General features: G+C 42.2%; 1 protein-coding gene across 5 annotated transcripts in view; it reads left to right on the top strand.

Annotated features, from left to right (window-relative positions):
• Positions 1–272: 272 nt before the first annotated feature.
• robo3 (roundabout, axon guidance receptor, homolog 3 (Drosophila)) overlaps positions 273–18,780 on the top strand; it is a 151,821-nt gene continuing 133,313 nt past the window's right edge. For 2 of the 5 annotated variants that reach the window (XM_069509946.1, XM_069509948.1), the window contains exon 1: positions 275–537. In XM_069509946.1, the coding sequence (XP_069366047.1) occupies positions 384–537 (154 nt within the window). In that variant the 5' untranslated portion in view covers positions 275–383. Of the gene's footprint in view, positions 538–18,780 lie in introns of all 5 variants that reach the window. The other 3 variants (XM_069509947.1, XM_069509949.1, XM_069509950.1) reach the window with 2 other exon arrangements.

The raw sequence follows: 18,780 nt of genomic DNA on the forward strand, positions 1-18,780 counted from the left end.
GTGTTTTTGTGTGGTGGCAGACAGCGTGTGAAGTTATGTGATCCCAGAACAAAAGAAACAGGGAGGAAGGAACAATCCGATGCTGGGAAGGAACTAGAGGGACTCACAGAGGGGCCCCCCCAACTCAGTCTGACATCAACGACCAATCAATCATCTCAACTTGATTTCTTTTAGTCAACTTTACTGTTTTTATTCAGTTTTTAAGAACATTTTTTACACGGCTAAACTCAACTTGGGATCATTAAGACATCTCTTGGAGTCATCTCAGCACCAAGTGAGGAGGCAGAGGAAATCCAGTCACCAGTGGTTAGACTCACACTTTTAACAGATAGAGACAGTGAGACCTTCAGCGGGAGGGAGCGCAGGTCCCTCTGTGGGGCAAGATGCTTCGCTATCTGTTAAAGACCCTGCTGCAGATGAACCTGTTCAGCGACACCATACGAAACCCCTCCAACGGCACTGATCTGTTCTACAACGGCTCACTGCCCTCCTTCAACAGCTCCCTGCTCGACTGGGGAAACTTCACCGGCTTCAACGGTAAGAGCGTGGAATTCGCTTTAGCGTCCTCCTCTCTTTCATCCCCACCTTTGGTTTGTCTTTTCCTGACACGTGCAAGGGGGCACACGGCTTTTCTTGAAAATACTTACAAGGGGCTGGCTTTTGTGATGATAATGCGATGGGATAATAACTGGAGGGAGAAAAGTGGAAAGGAATTGTCATGAGAGTAAATCTCATGTGATTTGACTGGAGATGAATGAGTGTTTGTACTTGGACGAGGTGCTTATAATAGATCACTTAGAAAAGCTCAGCTTTTCCAAGACCAGATGTAACATGCTTAATGAGTCTCAAGAACTTATGGTGACAGTTAATGATCACATTCCCTGGCTAGTAAAAGATGATTATGGGATAAAGCTCCAGACATCCAGACCTTTAAAATATAAAAGATTTAGATTTGGGCTGATCAAAACACTTATGTCGGGCAGGATAGAACTTCTTGATCTAATCTCCACGTCTAGCCACAGCCATGACTTCTGTCCTTGAGAGACACACCAATCTAACTCTTATCCTCAGCCAGAAGATTTCTTTCAGAGAGCAGTCCACAGAACGGGTCAGCACATGATCGCAGCACACAGAGATCACACGCTTGTCAGAGTGTCTTGTGAGCTGGGAGTGAAATTTGACAGAGAGAGAGAGAAAGAGAGAGAGAGCATTACCCAATAACACGCTCTGTTTTGCAGCGGCATGAGCCTGCAGTCTGCTCGCTGCACTGAATGAAGCTGTCTGCTGTCAGGCATGATGGAGCGGAGCTGTCACATCTCCTTAACTTTTGCCACCGGGCTCCTCTCTCTTCCTCTGTGTCAGTGATGAAACTCAGTCTCGCAGCACTTGTCTCTGCTGTGCTCCAGGTGGAATTCACAATCACCTTGTTTTTTTATGGTTGTAGAAGGAATTTTGGTGTAAATGTGTGTCTGCAGAGGCTTATTACCAGGATGTAATGAGATGTCCCTGCTGTGAGTTGCCATAATGGCCGGGCTGTATATGTTTATGTGTAAAAGTGTGTGTGTGTGTGTGTGTGTGTGTGTGTGTGTGTGTGTGTGTGTGTGTGTGTGTGTGTTTGTATAGTGTAGAGTTAAGTCAAAAGAGCACCTTGATGTCTGCTATAATGAGCACCCCAGCTTTGTCTCCATGTCAGTGCATACCAATGAAAAGCTGAATTCAGCCACACACACACACACACACACACACACACACACATACACACACACCATTGTCATGTAAGTCACTTAGCAGTGTCATGTGATTTCTTTCTGTCCTCTATAATATCCAGCAGTTTCCCATCTTGTTTCCATGAGCGTCAGGAGCGACTGAGACGGTCACAGTGCGTCCTCTTTGTGCTGCATTGTGTGGCTGTGTGTGTATGTAGGTAATGGGTGTGTATTTTATCACAGAGGGGAGCGAGGTTCGCCTTTTGATGAGTGGACATGGGCGTGAAAAGTTAGATTTGCTTCTGAGCCCCCCCCCCCAGCAGCAGCAGCAGCATCCCAATAACCAGCTTTGAGCAGCAGTGCTGCTGGCTGTATCAATAATGCTGAGTTTATAGCTTTGCATTCATTGTCCTCACACTTCTGTTTCTTTCTCTCTTTTCATCCCCGCCTCATCCACACGCTCTAATGGAGTGTAGATTGAGCGCGGTGTGCACTCCAGAGATCTATAGCAGCCCAATGAGAAAGTGAGCATGAGATGCGAGGAGGAACAATGAATCTATTGAGAGGAATCTATGTGCTGTACAGCGAACACTGATAGGCTGATAGGCTGATAGACAGACGTGCCTCGTGTGCATCTGTCTTCATATTCTGTGGATGTTTTCCCAGAGCTCCCAGAAACACTGTTTCCTCCCCACAACCTCTAAGTGACATCGATGTGTTTAGCAAGTCTAAATTAGGACTGTGGGTAGATGTAATAGATTGACTAGCGGTGAGCGAGATAAAGTATATAAGGTTTCTCCATTGTACAAATAGTGTTAAGGATATGGATCGATCTCATGGAGAGAATGAAAACACCGGCCAACACTGATATCTAAATTTCCACCTGCCACGGAAATCAATGTCACTGTTTCCTAACAAAAACTATATCCAGCTTTTTCACTCACACAAAACATCCTTTGTCATATTTGGCCAGATTTGGATTGATTCCCCGCATATAATTTATTGTACTTTTTGCCATATAATAGAGATGTATTTCGCCAGCCATTGTGTGCTGATTCACTGAGGGTGAAGGGGTGGGGGGGCTGCTGGTCAAGCCGTGGGTATCCAGCCGAGAAGCTCAATAGCAAAGCGGTGGGCGGACAGCTTGTGTGGGTCGACCTGGAGCTCAGAGGGAGACTCAATGAGAAAATCAATGCAGGCCGATAACCAATTTGGGAAATAATGGACAATTCACTCAAACACAGCAATATTGTGGAACTGCTGGGCCTGGCAAGTTTATCTATTAGTTCTTTCATTCGTTCACTCTCTGTCTCTTCCTTTATCCCACCTTTCCTGTTTTCTCTATTGACACTTTCTTTTGGGAGTTCCACTCCCACGGCTGATGCAGGGACCTAACCAATACCTGATTACACTTGGCAGACAAGTTTGTTGATCGATTGGTTGATTGATTGTCTGAGGTTGATTTTTGGGCAGCTGAATCTTTAGAGGTTAAAATGACCTCACATTAAAAGTGGTGTTACTGTATTGTGTAACGTAATGAATATCTCTTTATCTTCTTAAAGATGGAGGAAACCTCACTGAACTTCTTTGTAGTTTTAATTGGCCTATCCGCCCACTCGTGCTCGCGCTCTCGTTTGTGCTCCAGACTGTGAAGATACATTATGATCCATAAGAGACAGCAGAATATCTACTCGGGTCAATAGGTGTTCAGACACACGCTCTTTAGGGAGCAGATGCACTTTCCAAAAACAGAGAGGATGTTTGGTTTAGGAATCAATATGGAAAACTTTAATGAAAGAGCAGCAAGCATGGAGAGAGTATGAGTTTTTTTCCATGACGCGTATAAAGATGTAAAAGGCCTCGTTGGTGTGGCAGATTACAGTCTGATCCATACAGTCCTTTTTATGAAAAAAAAAGAGAAATCCCAAATCACAAAGATGATTGTTGTAAGCATATCACAGCAGTTTGTCACAGTCATGGATGACTAAATGTGTTGGTGTTGTGCAAGATCATTTCATGTCATTATGGTGCCATAAGCTGAGAGATGGTGTGTGTGTGTGTCACACACAGGCATCTGCATTTGTGCATCGGTGCAGCTGGGGGAGGCTATGTCTGCTGCTGCGCTGTGTAATTGTATGTGTGTATGTATTGTAATTTATGGACACTAATGCGGCCATTTGTCCCTTCATTGAGGTCAAGTAGACTCCCCTTTGCTCTATTCACCATAAATCTGCCAGGGAGTCATTAAGTCGCTGTGCTTGTCTGTGTGTGTGTGTTTGCATTTCTCCTGGCTAATTACTTCTAAATATTTCAATATGTAAATCCCATAAAAGTGTACCCCCCCCCAACACACACACACAAACACATCACCCACAACTGATTTTATTTTCAGAATCTGAAGCCGAGCTGCCTGTAGAATCTTTATCAGTGCAAATCAGCAATTCTGACAGTCGAGCCTGTTCAATTTGCACACTGCTAGAAACAGACTGAATTCAGAAAGAGGCTCTTGGAACTACAGAGGGAAGGTGCCAGCATGAAACCCACCAGGAGCTCTGAGAGGAGGGTTTAACTCATTTTACCAGGGAACCGTTTGCTTGCTGTTTGGTGCTAATGGTGAGCATCAGTGTGGTGCTGCTTGAGCCCAGTCGGCACCTGCAGAGGGCTCGGGACCTTAAGCATAAAATAAAAAGGAAAAGATGAACAAAGAAAAACTTGATGGGGAAAAACTTTTGCTTCCCACTATAACCACTACATCCATGCCACTGCATTTTTCTCTTGGCTCACAGAAATGCATTATTAATAGATTTCTAGGGAGCATTTGGGAAGCCAAAGATCTTTATTCATGGCGTGAACCATAGCTCTGGGAACCACCAGTTGTCTCCCCTCTTACTAACATTAGCATTAATCTGCCGAGCGCCAGAGGAGGTAGAGCGGGTCGTCCACTAACCCGACATCCAGTAACCAGCCTGAATGCTTTAGTGTCCTCGTGCAGGACACTGAACCCCAAGTTACCAGCAGTGTGTGAATGATATGACAGAAAAAGTACTGCATGTAGAAGCTGAATGAATGTGTGTGTGAATGTGGACTTAAGACTTAAAAATCAAAGAAAACTGAGAGAGGGAGAGGGAGATGCACTAATTCAAAGTCACCAGTAACGCAGGCACAAACACTGTCTCTCCTCTGGACCCCGCTCCCCCTGTCAGAGCCGGTTCCAGCTCCAGCGTGACGTCCGGATCATTAAACGTGACCTTTCTCAGCGAGCCGGTGCTGATGTTGGCGGCGTGGCCGCAGCTGGGACTTTGTAGTGCGCTAGAAAGAGAATGTCTGATGACTGGTGAGGGCTCAGTGGTGGCTGGCCAGACAAACTATGGTGGAGAGCAGGGGGTGGAGGGACTTGAACCCCGCACACACTGATGGAATCCGGCCAAAACAACTCATTATTCTCGTAGAGGAGGGTCAGGAGGTTTCACACACAATGCTCTTCCATGCTGCTCGCTCTCTTTTTTGCAGATGCCTTCATTGTTAATTATCAAATAAGTATGAATTAATGATGCTGACCGCTGTCCACATTTATGAAATCAGTTTCATAGACAGCGTCTGCATGTACAGGCACTTGTGGGACTACTGAAACCTGACGCCATTTGTTCATCTCAAGTGTTTTCAGAGCAATTGAAGCTACTACAAAGACGAAGTGGAATTCCTGACTGTGTGCTGAAGAGGAAATGAATTAATTAACAGCCTCTGCATCGTGCCTGATATGAACACACTCTGGTGTAAACTGTCAGCACAACATGGTGCAGAATATCCAAAAGAATCAGCCGACTCAAATGAGGTTTGAAAGGCTTCGCTCTGTGAGATGCAGACTTGTCTTTTGGCAAATCCACTGAAAGAACATGAAGAAGTTCAGCTTTTTAATGTCTGTGACGGACAAGCTGTTTAGAGGAATGTCATGCTCCGTCTTCTCAGTCATACGCCGATCATCATACACACACTGCTGCAGGAGGACATCACTCTGTCCCTGTGATATCATGTCCACACTGAGGATAAACACCCACAGATCATATTTAGCATTCACAGAGAAAAGATGTTTCCTATACCTTCACATTTTATATTTATCAGTTGTAGACTTTTACGGAGGAATCTGGATATTTTCTGTGTATACTGGACCCCCGAAACCCACTGGACATTTCCTCATCCGTGCAAAATGTAAAAACAAAAAGACTAGAGGCTGAAACACAGTCATTCATATTCAGAGAGTCCAGAATAAGAGCTTTCATCAGAATTGTTGTTCAGTGCAGGATATGATCTGCTACTGAAAACCTCCCTGTTTTCAGATGGAATGGTACGGTTCAGTGATCCTAACTTTTTATTTGCACTTTTCCACTGTTAAAATCTCTTTCCTCTGTTTCCACAGATCATTTCCATCTGGAACATTCAGAATCACTCAGCTATGTTTTACACATCGCAGGCTACATCTATACAACTGAATTCGAAACAGTTTGAATTTCAATCTAAAACGACATTTTGTTTTGATCCCTGTTTACACAGCTGAAAACACCTAGTACATGACAACAGCAGAGACGGCAAAAAGTAAGAGCAGGGATTTCATTGTAAAAGCCATAATTTAACTGCACAACCGCTGTCAGAAAAGACAGCAACGCGTGTAATTGATGACTGATCGGTAGCCGAGGCTACACTGGTTGTTTTCTCTTGGAAGCTTCACCAATCAGTGAAGGCGGCGCTGTCTCAGGAGAAACACTCAGAAGAGACACACACACACGCTGGACAGACATGTGGAGAGACAGACAGGCGGAACACTGAGGAGAACTGAGACACAGAGCTGAGAAGCTAGTCACCTTTAAGTTTGTGTTTTGGAGATTTTTATAATAAACTTTCAAACAAAACTTTCCAAACAACTGAGAGTTGACTCGCTTTTCAGCTCTGTGTCTCCTTTTAAACCTGAGGATCACTCAGCTAACAGCTCTCACCTGTGCTGATTGATCCTCTGTGGTGCAGGTGAAGGTGCTCTCCCAGCCCCCTCACCTCCACAGCTACATTGTGACTGAAAGACCCAATTCACATTTCCAAACATCTCAGTTTCTGCCCGTCCAGACTCAAACGCAGCCCCAGCGTTTCCAAAAGTCTCTGTTTTAGTGTCTCTAAAAGTCATGTTGATACCAGATGTAAACATAGTAGTACGGATGTATCCTCAGATTTGCGTTATTATTCCTTTCTCTCTTTTTTTAAGAAAACATAAAACATAAATCCCACATGAATAAGTAGTTTTGTTATTTTGTGTTTTGTTTATGCAGGCTCTGTGAAATGGCAGTAAAATGAAGCAGCACCTTGCAGCGGCGGCCTCGCACTTCTCTAAAAGCCTGCAGGATATTTTTTGTGAATAAACAGATACAGAAACACATTGTAGCTTTGTGTTTGACCCTCCAGGGGAACACTGGGTAAGCATTAGACAGAAGTCAGTGATGTTTACTGGGTAAATAATAAAACATTCTGAAACTCTGCTCTTTTTCTTCGTGTTCAGTACAAAATCTCAAATACGTGAAATGAACCATATTCAGAGGCAAATGTGCTCAAACAAAATGACGCCATGCTGTTGTAACTTTGAGGATTCTTCTGTGTTACTCACTCTCTCTTTCATCCCCTCTGCTATACCTCATCTGTTTTATCTCCCGCCTGGCCATCATTCATCCTGTGTTCCTTTAACCTCCCTCCATCTCACTCTATATTTGCCCACTCCCACTATCTGCCTCACTTCAATTTTGTTTCAATTCCCTTTGATTTATTGGCACGGCTGCCGCATAAACAACAGGACTGCCACATTGTGTGAACACATAACCAAAGGAAAATAGAAAAAAGCCTTATGTGTATGACGGCATCTTGTTGATGAAGGATCTGTGTGTCTACATATTCACCTCCTCTTCCTCTCCATCCATTCTGTGCTTCTCCCCATCATCCCTCCATCTGTCCCTCCCATCCTTCCCGCTAAGAATCCTCCTCAGTTTCCTCCAGTAGCAGTAGGATGAGGAACATCAGGCGGTGCTCAGCGGCTCAACGACGGCTCAGCAGTCAAGCTCGGTGCCCAATTACAGGCAGATCATCTCAGCGTGTTCTCAGCTGCTATCAGCTTGAGCCTCCTCGTTGCCGTTTCCATCAAACACTGGCCCGCTGCATCTTATCAGTCACAACTTCACTTTACAGCCTGAATCTGTAGCTACAGCATGGAGCTGTCTGTTGAAGTGTCGCCCATGCACCGCGTACCAGCTAAGTTTTAACGATCCAAATATAAGTTGTGCCTCTGCAAAACTCTGTGAGATTGTAAATGTTCATTTGGGTAAATCTTGTCCTTCTGAGGGATATGTATTAGTGTCAACACTACTCGTTTACCACAGAATTAAGAAACTAAGATTCACAATTAAAACAAAGTTTACTCTGCGTTGTAGTTTTCAGAGCAGATCAGATGAACGCATTTTGCAGTGCTTTCCATGCTTAGCCCACTGTGTCTGAGATAATATGCAGAATTATGTACATAACCAAGTGGAAATGGTAATGAAGCAGCATCTGTGGCTGAAGAGGACAGAGGAGAGAGAGAGAGAGAGAGAGAGAGAGAGAGAGAGAAGGGCAGGAGGAGCTACTTTGTAAGCAGAGGAGAATTCTGCGTATGCTAATAGCAGCTCGGACAACTTCCTCCATCACTGCGAGGATTTCTCCAGGTGACGAGCACAGGCAGATTGGCTGATGATGACGATATGAGATTGTGGTTAGATTTACTCATGAAGTGCAATATGTGGCCAGGGATTAGTGCCGTGTATTTGCAAAAAAGAAAAAAAAGAAAAAAAGATGATCACTTCCTGGATGTAAAATTGTCACAGTGGCTCATTCAATTTCCCGTGTGGAGGAGCTGCGATAAGACACAGTGATGAGAGTATGATAATGAAGATGTTGCTGTTTACAGAGCTATTGGAACGGATGAATGAATATTTTGTCCATTTCTCTTCAGAGACATTCAGATTTAGATGATAGAATAACTGACTGGGTGTCCATGTCTTCACCGCTCTACTCACTGATCACAAACAAAACACGACTTACTTCACTACAAGTTCAGATTCATAAACATGGACACAAAGTTTCCCTCACAAGTTGTGCAGAGAAAGCATGGGACAGTCGAGACGAGGGGTCAGATCCGCTCACTGCCTTCTGAGCTGAGGCTTTCTCATGCACTCACATCACGCACTGATGGCTTTGGCTGAGGAGGTAGAGCGGGTTCTCCACTAACCAGTAAACCAGTCGGTTTGATCAGTCTCCCCCATTCTGTGTGCCTGGTGTCCTTGGGCAAGATATTAAACTGTGCTGGCAGTGTGTGAGTGACAAGTGCTGCACATAGATGCACTGTATGAATGTGTGTGAATGGCTTTCTTTTCTTTGACTGATGACAATATTTTAACAGATCATATCTCTTAAATACTTGAATTTAAAAACAAAGGGGTTTAAGGCTTTGGGATGTTTGTCTTCACGTATAATTTTTAAACATCTCCGTCCTGTAAATATAATAAAACTGACCTTGGTGAAGCCTCGATGTTGCTTAAGTAACATTCTTAGTTGCTGTCTCCCGTAATGAAGATGATTCTAATAAATCTGCTGCTGCCTGCTAAGAGCATTTGTGTTTGCAGCAACACACAAAGGTCTTAACGTGTTAGTGATATTAATGTGCAATGTTTCAATCAATCAAATCAATTAAATCACACAGTGCTAACTTGCACACAGGACAACCTTTTTTTTTCTTTTCTTCTGCAATCAATGCCTCCATAAATTATCCACACTTCATATTCTCAACAACTCCTGCCTCAGTATATGAAAGAGGCCGGCGGCCCCATTCATCTGGGAGCTCACGTACAAGGAAGGGGTCGGTCGAAATGAGGGGTTAAGTGTGCTGATGACGAACGGGTCACCAAGAGAGGTCGTAACCCTTAACCCCTGCGGTAGATGGGTTAACCCCCCTGCTCCCTCCGCCCTCACAAAACCTGAACTGAGGTACCTTCCTCTGTATTCTGAGAGTGATGACACGGCCCTATTGTTCATCACACCTGCCCCATGCCATTGTTATCGCAACCAGTGTGATTAGTCATGAGTCGGTGTCAGAACTGTCCTCTCCATTGTCATCGCAGTAAGAAACACTGATGTGCGTGATGTGAAATGCATGTGCCTGTGTTTGTTAGACACAACTCTGATTTGTCCTTTATCTGAAAATGGGATAAATGCTTTTGGCATCTGTTCTGGATGCAAAAAGGATAAACGCAGTAAATGATTAAGAAGACTTCATCAAAAATACACATGTATGCTATACTTAAACATATCAGTGTCATACTCTGCTCACAGGTGAAATCACAAAAGCCATCAGTGTTAGCATGACAAATCTCTCCCCCTTTGCTGTTTGTCTCTCTCTGTCTGTCTCTATCTCTCTCTCTCTCACACACACACACACACACACACACACACAGAGACACACACATACACTGTAATACATATAGCTGTCTCCAAAATCCATTTCACATCTTGATCCCACTGCCAATTATCTCCTGAATCCATCGGTAGGAAAGAAACATGCAATGACAACCCTGCAGTGTCAACACTATCGGTCATGCATGCCCATGAATACTAAGATGTGAAAACAGTGTGCAGAGTGCAGATCATGGTGGCTTTGGGTTTTATCCCACAATATGTTCTCCTCCTGTTTTCAGTGTGTTAATTATGTGTGAATATGCAGAGATGTCTGCGTGGCACAGTAATCGCAACACTTCATTTTCCACTTCTGGTTTGCATTTGATTTACATTTCCCCTAACCTCATTGTGGTCTGTGGACATTTCTGCTCAGTTTGTGATTAAAAGGACACATAATGGCCACAGAAGCTCTTGCAAATTACCAAACTGATTCAATAATTAGATTCTTTTTTTCAATTAGTTACAGTAAATCCCTCTTTTCCCTTTGACGTTTTGCATTTAATTGCAGAATCTTGCAAAAATATTCCTTGAATATAAGATGGTTGATTAGAGTGGGACGAGCGTGAATAAATAACAGCTAAATGAATTAACGCAGAGAAATCTTTGAGTGTTGTACTGTAAAAAAAACAATCCATAAATTGATTCATTCAACATGAATACAAAAATGATATTCAGTATCCAGCAATAACTCATCCACTGTATGATTTGTTCATTATTATTTAATGCATGGTCTCAGTTTATGCCTCAGTGTATCTGTCATGCCACATGCCAATATTGATTCATTAGCTGAGATTGTAAATGTGTTGGCGTGCATGTGTGTGTGTGTGTGTGTTGGGCTGTATAGCTGCAACAATTACCAGGCAATTACTAAGTAAACACTGTAGACTGTATATTAAACACTAATTAATCAATAAAGACAGTCTGTGACCCACAGTACCCTGACATCCCTTCACCCAGCCACATGTCCGCTCACACTCACGTGCACCGGGCAAACAAAAGCCCACGAGTAAATTGATTTGGGAGAATGTTCATTTCTCCTCTTTGTCCATTCACTCTCCTCCTTCAGTCTCCGAATGACTGACGCAGATTCACTGAAGTTAACTTTTAATTGCTGTGATATAATTGTAATAAAGCTCTTGGAGTTATGTTTGTAGAATATTTTAATTTTGACATTTCTGATAATGTTTCCTGTGCAGACTATAGCCGCAGTTAGTCAAGTGAAAATGAAATATTGAGCTGATTAGTGGCTGTACACTGTAAACGCCACTTTGATTAGGTTTGATTCAATTTAACTGCATCAAAGAAAGCAAACAAAGAGACATATTTGTTATTTGTCTGTGGTAATAAGTCTTCTTCTGTCAGACATAGTATTAATACATGTAAAGTACAACATGAAGAAACTCAAATAACACAGCAGCATGTATTTCTGAATATCAAGCAGTTTTGTCTTTATTCCTATATATTCACACAGTTAAGCACAACAGATAAAACACAGAAACATTCAGGGTGACTTTGAAAATGTAAAAATCAAGTATATATATATTAATTTAATAATAATGATAATAATAATAATACTTTTTTGTATAGCACCTTACAGGGATGCAGCTCAAAGTGCTCCACATAAAGTGTCTCTAAAATTAGAAACATGTTAATAAAAAATAAAAACATGTTAATAACAAATTTAAACATTGTAATAAAAATAAAAACAAGTTTATAAAAATGGAAACATGGTCAAATGTAATTTGACATTTAAAAGAAAATTAAATAAAAATAAAAATACATTAAATTAAATTAAAAAAATTGCATGAAAACATAATTAAAGAAAGTCATAAGGAATATAAAAGTGCAGGAGAAGATCTAGTTCTTTATAAATATTGCATGCTACTTATTAATACTTTACTATTTTGTCCTCTCGCTGCTGTAACGCTGCAAATGTCCCCACTGTGGCACTAATAAAGGAATTTCTTATGTCTTATCTCAAATAAAACCCATAGGGACGTTTTGTGAAAAGGAATGAGTTGGGGACATACAGACAGATGGATAAGATAGATAACAGTTCACATCGTGTAACAGGAGTGTTTTGTTAACCTGAACACCTCAGTATGACCAGTGCTCCATGTGGGGGAGCAGATGTCTTACACATTCACCTTCTGCTCGATGACCAGTCAGGTGACATCACCCAGCAGTCGTCCTGTGACAGGCCTGCTCCTACAAACTTTAAGATGTGTCACCCAGAATGAAAACTATGTATTTCTATTGTGCATTTGAAGTGAGCAAAACATATACAAGAGAAAAAAAACATAGGTTGAGCTTCTTGTTACATTTTCCTACATTCTCTCGACAGGAACTTTATTATGAAGCCCTGAACACCTGCTTATCTATGCAATTATCCAATCAGCCGTCTCCCTGGAGTTTTTACTCCAATGGCGAGAAGAGCCTTAAACATCCTGTGAGCAGCACTGCTCTGTGGGTGAGAGAGGTCAGAGGACAATCGTCACGTCCCCTCCCGAAACGTGAGTGCAGATTTCTGCTGAGGCTGCAGATGGTAGAGTCAGCAGCATGAGGCCGTGGAGTCGACCTGCGCTGCGTTAACAGTCCAGGCTCCTGGTGGTGTGATGGTGTGGGGAGGGTTTTCTTCACACACTTTGAGTCTTAATACCAGTCAGGTTTGAATGCCACAGCCTGTATAATTATTGTCCCTTGACATATTCTTATGAAAATGGTTTAATGAAAGGGACAGTGAGTTTAGTGAACTTCAGTGAGGCAGATACATCTGCAGAAGTGATGTAATACACGCAGATACATGTGGAATCTATGTAACACCAACAACTGAGGCTGTATGAAGAGCAGATAAAGGAGCAAATAATATTTACTATCATGTTCCTAATAAAGTAAGTGTTTATGCCATTGTATATACTCAAAACACGATTTCCCCCAAATCAAAAAACAAATATATATTTCACCTGACCCTGTTTCTATCGATGAAATATAAAAAAACAATATCCAGCATAAAAACAAATAGAATTATATTTTGTAAGACATTTTATTTATGAAAACCTTTTTTAAACCAACAGCATGTTCTGCAGATCCGACTCATTGATAACTGCTGCTGGCCCGCTGACCCTTTCTGAAGTGCCAATGGAAAGAGTGTCACAGACCATTTTTCATGACAGGTGGCTGAAGGTGGGAGGAACGTCTGGGAAAGTGTTTGTGAGAGTGTCAGAGGTGCAAACCGTGAGGATACGGACGGAAAGATCGAGAGAGTAAAGACTTACTGAGGATGACCATGGTGGATTTTCTTCCACAGTGATGGCAGGTTGTGGCTCGGGGTCAGTGAACACGCGCCCCGTGAAACAGATCATATCAGAGTAGATAAGCGTGGAGGAGCAGAGGGGGAGCAGCTGCACTGTCCGTCTGCATTGTGGATTGATACCACAAAGCCTGTTGTCTGAAGGAGCGGAAGCTGTGATGACTCCAATTTCGAACAGCAAGATTACAGTTCGCTGAGGCAGGAGCAGAGGATTTAAAAAAGGAAAGCAAACACCGTGGCTCCCGAGGAGTCGTTGTGGGGATGTGAGGTGTTATAATACTGACAGAGTCACACAGAGCAGTGGAACATTGTGATTCTCAGTAGCTTTAAAGTTCATGCAGACAAAGGACATTTTGACCATTTTCCAACTGACCTGAACCGAAATTTGAACCTTTATCTTATCTTTATCCTTTTTTTTCCTTTTTTTCTCGTCTTTTTTGTTAGTTTATTTTCAAAATTATAACTGTGCTGCCCGTTCTTCATAGGTTAATGTCCATCCCTATAATGGATCATGTTTGTTTGATTTACATTACATTTGAAATGATAAATACATTGTGAATCATGCTGAAATGTTGAAAGCTACAAACGTGTATTTAGATTTGTGTATTGGGATGTGAAACTGTGTTAATGTACAGATCTGTGTATACTGTATATTGCAGATATATTTTTACACATTTACAATTCTTACCACATCTACAGGTGGAAGCGCAATCTTTTTTTTAAATATATTTGAAATGTCACATTACAATAAATGAAAAAAATATATAACTTTATTTACATAACTCTCTCAAACAAAGCCCGAACTAAAAAAAAACACAGTGACCATAAACAGAAGATGAGATACATAAACAACCATTTGGAATAAAAACCTTGATATGAAAAGATCAGGAAACCTGGAGCCGTACATCGTCGCACCCTGACAGAGCAGAGTCATCACCATACAACTTTATTGTCAGTTTACATTGAAATTCTTCTGGCAACAATGGGCAGCTCCATTCAAGACAATCACAGTGGGCAGGAAGTGAAACTCAGGGCGAGAGATTGTGCCCGAAGCAGCGGACGGGCAGAGATGAAGCGACTCCCTCTAGTCACAGTGAAAAGCAAATGAGAGAGTGTGACAGAGGCCACAGGGCAACATGGGAGACTGACATTTTCAGGCACTTTAATAAATGTATTAAGATTGGCAGCTTGACTTGCCGTTCACCAGCCTGATTTCCATAAAGCTATTTATTAGGCTGATTTCCCAGGCTGAGAGCAACAGAGAGAAGGGAAAGGAGTGGAGGGGGTCGACGCCAAGGGGGAAGGCTGGCAGAAGGTTAAGGGCAAGTCGCCATGGAAACAGACGGGGTGGTTAGTAGGGCGTGATTGGGAACTGCGGACGTCCATTTACAGGTGGAGGAGAGATACGGTGCACGAGGTTAGGGATCAGAGATGACTGTGAGATCTCCCGTGCAGACGCTAAAATCACTGTGGGGAGTTTTCCATAATAGAATCAAATTCATGGTGGCATCTCGGCTTATGAAAGTTAAATATGCTGTGACTCTTACAGGTGGGTAGTGGAGCTCACTCCTCCCCAGGTCACTATCCATGCACACATTTCACATGCAATTAGTCTCATTACGGCAGGTTAACATGGGCACAATCGCAGCTCTAATCCATGCACGCCCACCCACGTGCACGGCCGCTTCCTGCAGGTCTTCATTAGCGCTAATCAGGGTCTTGCTGCTGCCCACAGCGGGGGCCACTGACACCTCTTTGAGTGCTGGCTTGTCCACACTGCTCACATACAGAGCCGCAGAGAGAAGAGCACAATGGCAAGTGCGCCCGTGTGTGTGTGCGTCAGACTCCAACCATTACTTGCACTGCAGCTTTTATAACCCACCAGATCGCTGCATGGAGCAACAGGAAGTGTAAATAGGTTGTTATTGAGCAAACGTGAACAAAGCTGCAGAGTGTGAGAGCTGAAAAGCATCAGGATGCAGTTGTTCAGTGCAGCAGTGCTACTCTATAACCACGGTATTCTCAAATTCTCCACATCTCTAACTGCTACTAGACAATTACCCTACAATGAACATGCAGATGGTAATTATTTCATCCATTCATGCATTCATTCGTTCATGAAACTGCTCGTATTAATAGTGTTTTAGAATTTTACCTCATTAACTTCACAGTGTACAAGGTCATTCTGACGCTCCTATATCTAATCAGCACCTCCCCCTATTCATGCAAACCACCTCATTAGAACAATTTTGCACACTCATTTTCTCTCATATACCTTCGATGCACAGACCACATCTTTTGTGGTTTGTGCAGAATAAATCTGAAGTGACTTTCACTCCTCTGACATTAGTTTAAAAGCTGGATTATGATTCTAAAATCTATAGAAGCGAATCTGACGAGCTTGTATTTGGTCTGCTGGTTTCATCACAACTGATGTTAATGTTTGCATTATATGATTACTACTCTGAGGAAGAGAAGAGCCACTGGTACCACTTACCACAATAATAATAATAATTTCATTTTTAAAATCGAGATCCAGTCATTATTACCTGGGAAATGTCAACAAATGTCAAGTTAAAGAAAAATACATTTGAATTCCTGGATTTGCCCCCTAGTCTGGATCCACACCCAAATGTAAAGGGTCCTCTCCTCTGACTTCCACCAAGTTTCATGAAGTTTTATATAATTCTGCTACCAAAAGAAGCAAACCCAGATGAAAACATAACCTCCTTGGTAGAGGTTATAATAAGAAGCAGTAGAATCATTGTCACTGGCTCCTAATACACCTTCAAAACCATGATTTTAGGTTCACATCAATTTGTTTGAACTTTTCTTATCGTATAAGAAAATCCCATCAACTCCTACAATAACATATCTAAGTTTCTATCATTAAGTTGTTTATTAACTTAGAGCAGCAGGCTGCAGACCTTTTAAATGATAAATATTTCACAGAGAGAGAGAGCGTTAACAGGCAGGTGTGTTTACATCTCTCTCTCCCTCTGGTCTTGTTAGTCTCATAAGTTATTCATACAAATCGATGCCTCTGGATCTGTCTGTTACCACGATCCCTTACTGAAGCAGTGTGTGTGTGTGTGTGTGTGTGTGTTCTTTTTCCTTTATGCTGAATAAACTTCCATCACCTCTGCTAAATGAATGTGATGTAACATGACATGCTCCATATACAGTCGCTATTTAAAAACAGAATCACTTCATTGTAATGTTCATAGTTCAAATAGAATGGTGATGGACCATACTATAAATCAATGCCATTGACTAAAAACGGTGTTTTACGACTGGGAGTTACTCACATATTGGTGTGAGGTCATGCTTAGCAAATGAACGGTTTACAGGAAAGGTTACACATGACTTTCAACAAAGAGCACTAAAGATCAGGATGTTGGTTGACTCATGAAATCAACATTTGTGTCTGCCATTTCGGACGAGGACGCGTATTCTTTATAAACCTCGCCGATGTCTTTATATTCAAATGAGACAGGTGAGAACAGCGGAATAGGACCAGCTGGCTTGTGTGAGGCTGACCTCACCATTGCGGGCATGTACATCCTAAAGTCCTGACAGGGGTGACATCACAGCCTGAAGTCACATCACGTGACCTTGTGCCGCAGCAGCTGCGTTCACCTTGACACAAAGAAAAGTGGAGGGAGAGAAGAGCGAAGGCTGCACAAGACATGAGTCAGTCAGTGCAGGGTGACGTCACCTGTAATGAACACACATGTCCCTGAAGCCTGCATGTCCCCCCCCCCCCCCGCTTTTTTTATTTAGAAGAACAAAGGGCCTTTCCCTGCATTTTGCTCCAAATGTAGATATTCACAGAGTTTTCAAAAATCAGACAATGCTGAATTGACTCAGCTTCTGGCATTAAAATAAACATTTGCTTTGGGCATCATCAGTTAATTACTCATGTTTGCAATATTTTATCAAATAGATTTATCAAAAAATGAATTAAAAAAAAGGCCTTGGGACAAGAGGGAGCAGCTGACATGTAGGCTCTAGGTGAGAGCAGATGATGGATGGAACTGTTTGTATCGTGAACAAAGTCATCTTCATGTGTGATTGCTAACACGCTCACATTATAAATTCCAAACAAACATGAAACTGAATTTCCAAATAGGCAAAAACAACAAAGGAGAAATGTCAGGGGTTATTTTGCTTGAAAATAATATAAATAATAATGAAAATGTTTTACAAACTTTTATTTAAAAGAATTAAATGTGATTTATTCTTTTATTTGTTTAAATAACTGAAAATAATTATAGTTATTTTTCGGACCATTTATCCAGTTTTTCAGGGACAGTGCATATTAATATGCCAGAGTTTGCCAAGAGAGGAATTTTGAGCTCTGGTCCCCGGCCAGAAGCAAAGTTGGCAGCCTAAAGTCAAATAACAACAAACAACAAATTAGATGTTAAAAAAAGATGTTATGATGGAGACAATATCAATTAAATAAAAGTAAAATATAGAGAGATATAAGCAGAAGACAAACACGGGCAGCAATAGAAGCAAAGCAAAAAATTCTGATTAATTAAAGCTAAACAAACAGAACAGGACATAGATGAAAGCAAGAAACATTTGTTCACTCACTTTGCTCCACAGACCAAAACAGTTTCTCATATTACTCTTTAATAACACAGATCCAGTGCTTCTATCAAGGTGATGAACGTTGTATCAAATACATCAATCTGGTATATTTCTAGATGTCATGAAAGATATTTCTGCCCTCTGTTAGTTTGATAACTCAGGCCTCATGGAGCACGTGTTAGTCATATGAGAGAGAATGAAAGGAGGAAACAAAAGGTGAGAAATGTGCGGAGAGGAGAGGAGAGGAGAGGAGAGAGTATATGGAGTCACACTCATCTCTCCGGAGCACCTCCTCCCGGGGAACTGTGGTGAGGATGCATGGTGCAGCATTTACCCAGGCAATTAGCAGCCACCTCCTCCCTACCTGGTGAGCAACACCATCGACGGAGGGAGTGTGTGAGGGTGCCAGGGGACAGGGTGTGTCTCTCTCTCTCTCTCTCTCTCTCTCTCTGTCTCTCTCAGTCAGCTCAGTGGAGCTTTGCATTTGAAAGGGCTCTGCCACTCAAGAAAAGCCCTCACACAGGAAAACAAATGTCAGGGGGCAAAGGACGGAGCATCAAAGGCACTGCTCACACTATGAGAGGCAATAGAACTTATTTAGCATCATCAGACGCGGTGAAGTGGATCATTGGTTATCAGAGGTAACATCTG

Source organism: Paralichthys olivaceus, chromosome 15 (genome assembly GCF_024713975.1).
Source record: "Paralichthys olivaceus isolate ysfri-2021 chromosome 15, ASM2471397v2, whole genome shotgun sequence".
In the NCBI taxonomy this organism is placed as follows: domain Eukaryota; kingdom Metazoa; phylum Chordata; class Actinopteri; order Pleuronectiformes; family Paralichthyidae; genus Paralichthys; species Paralichthys olivaceus.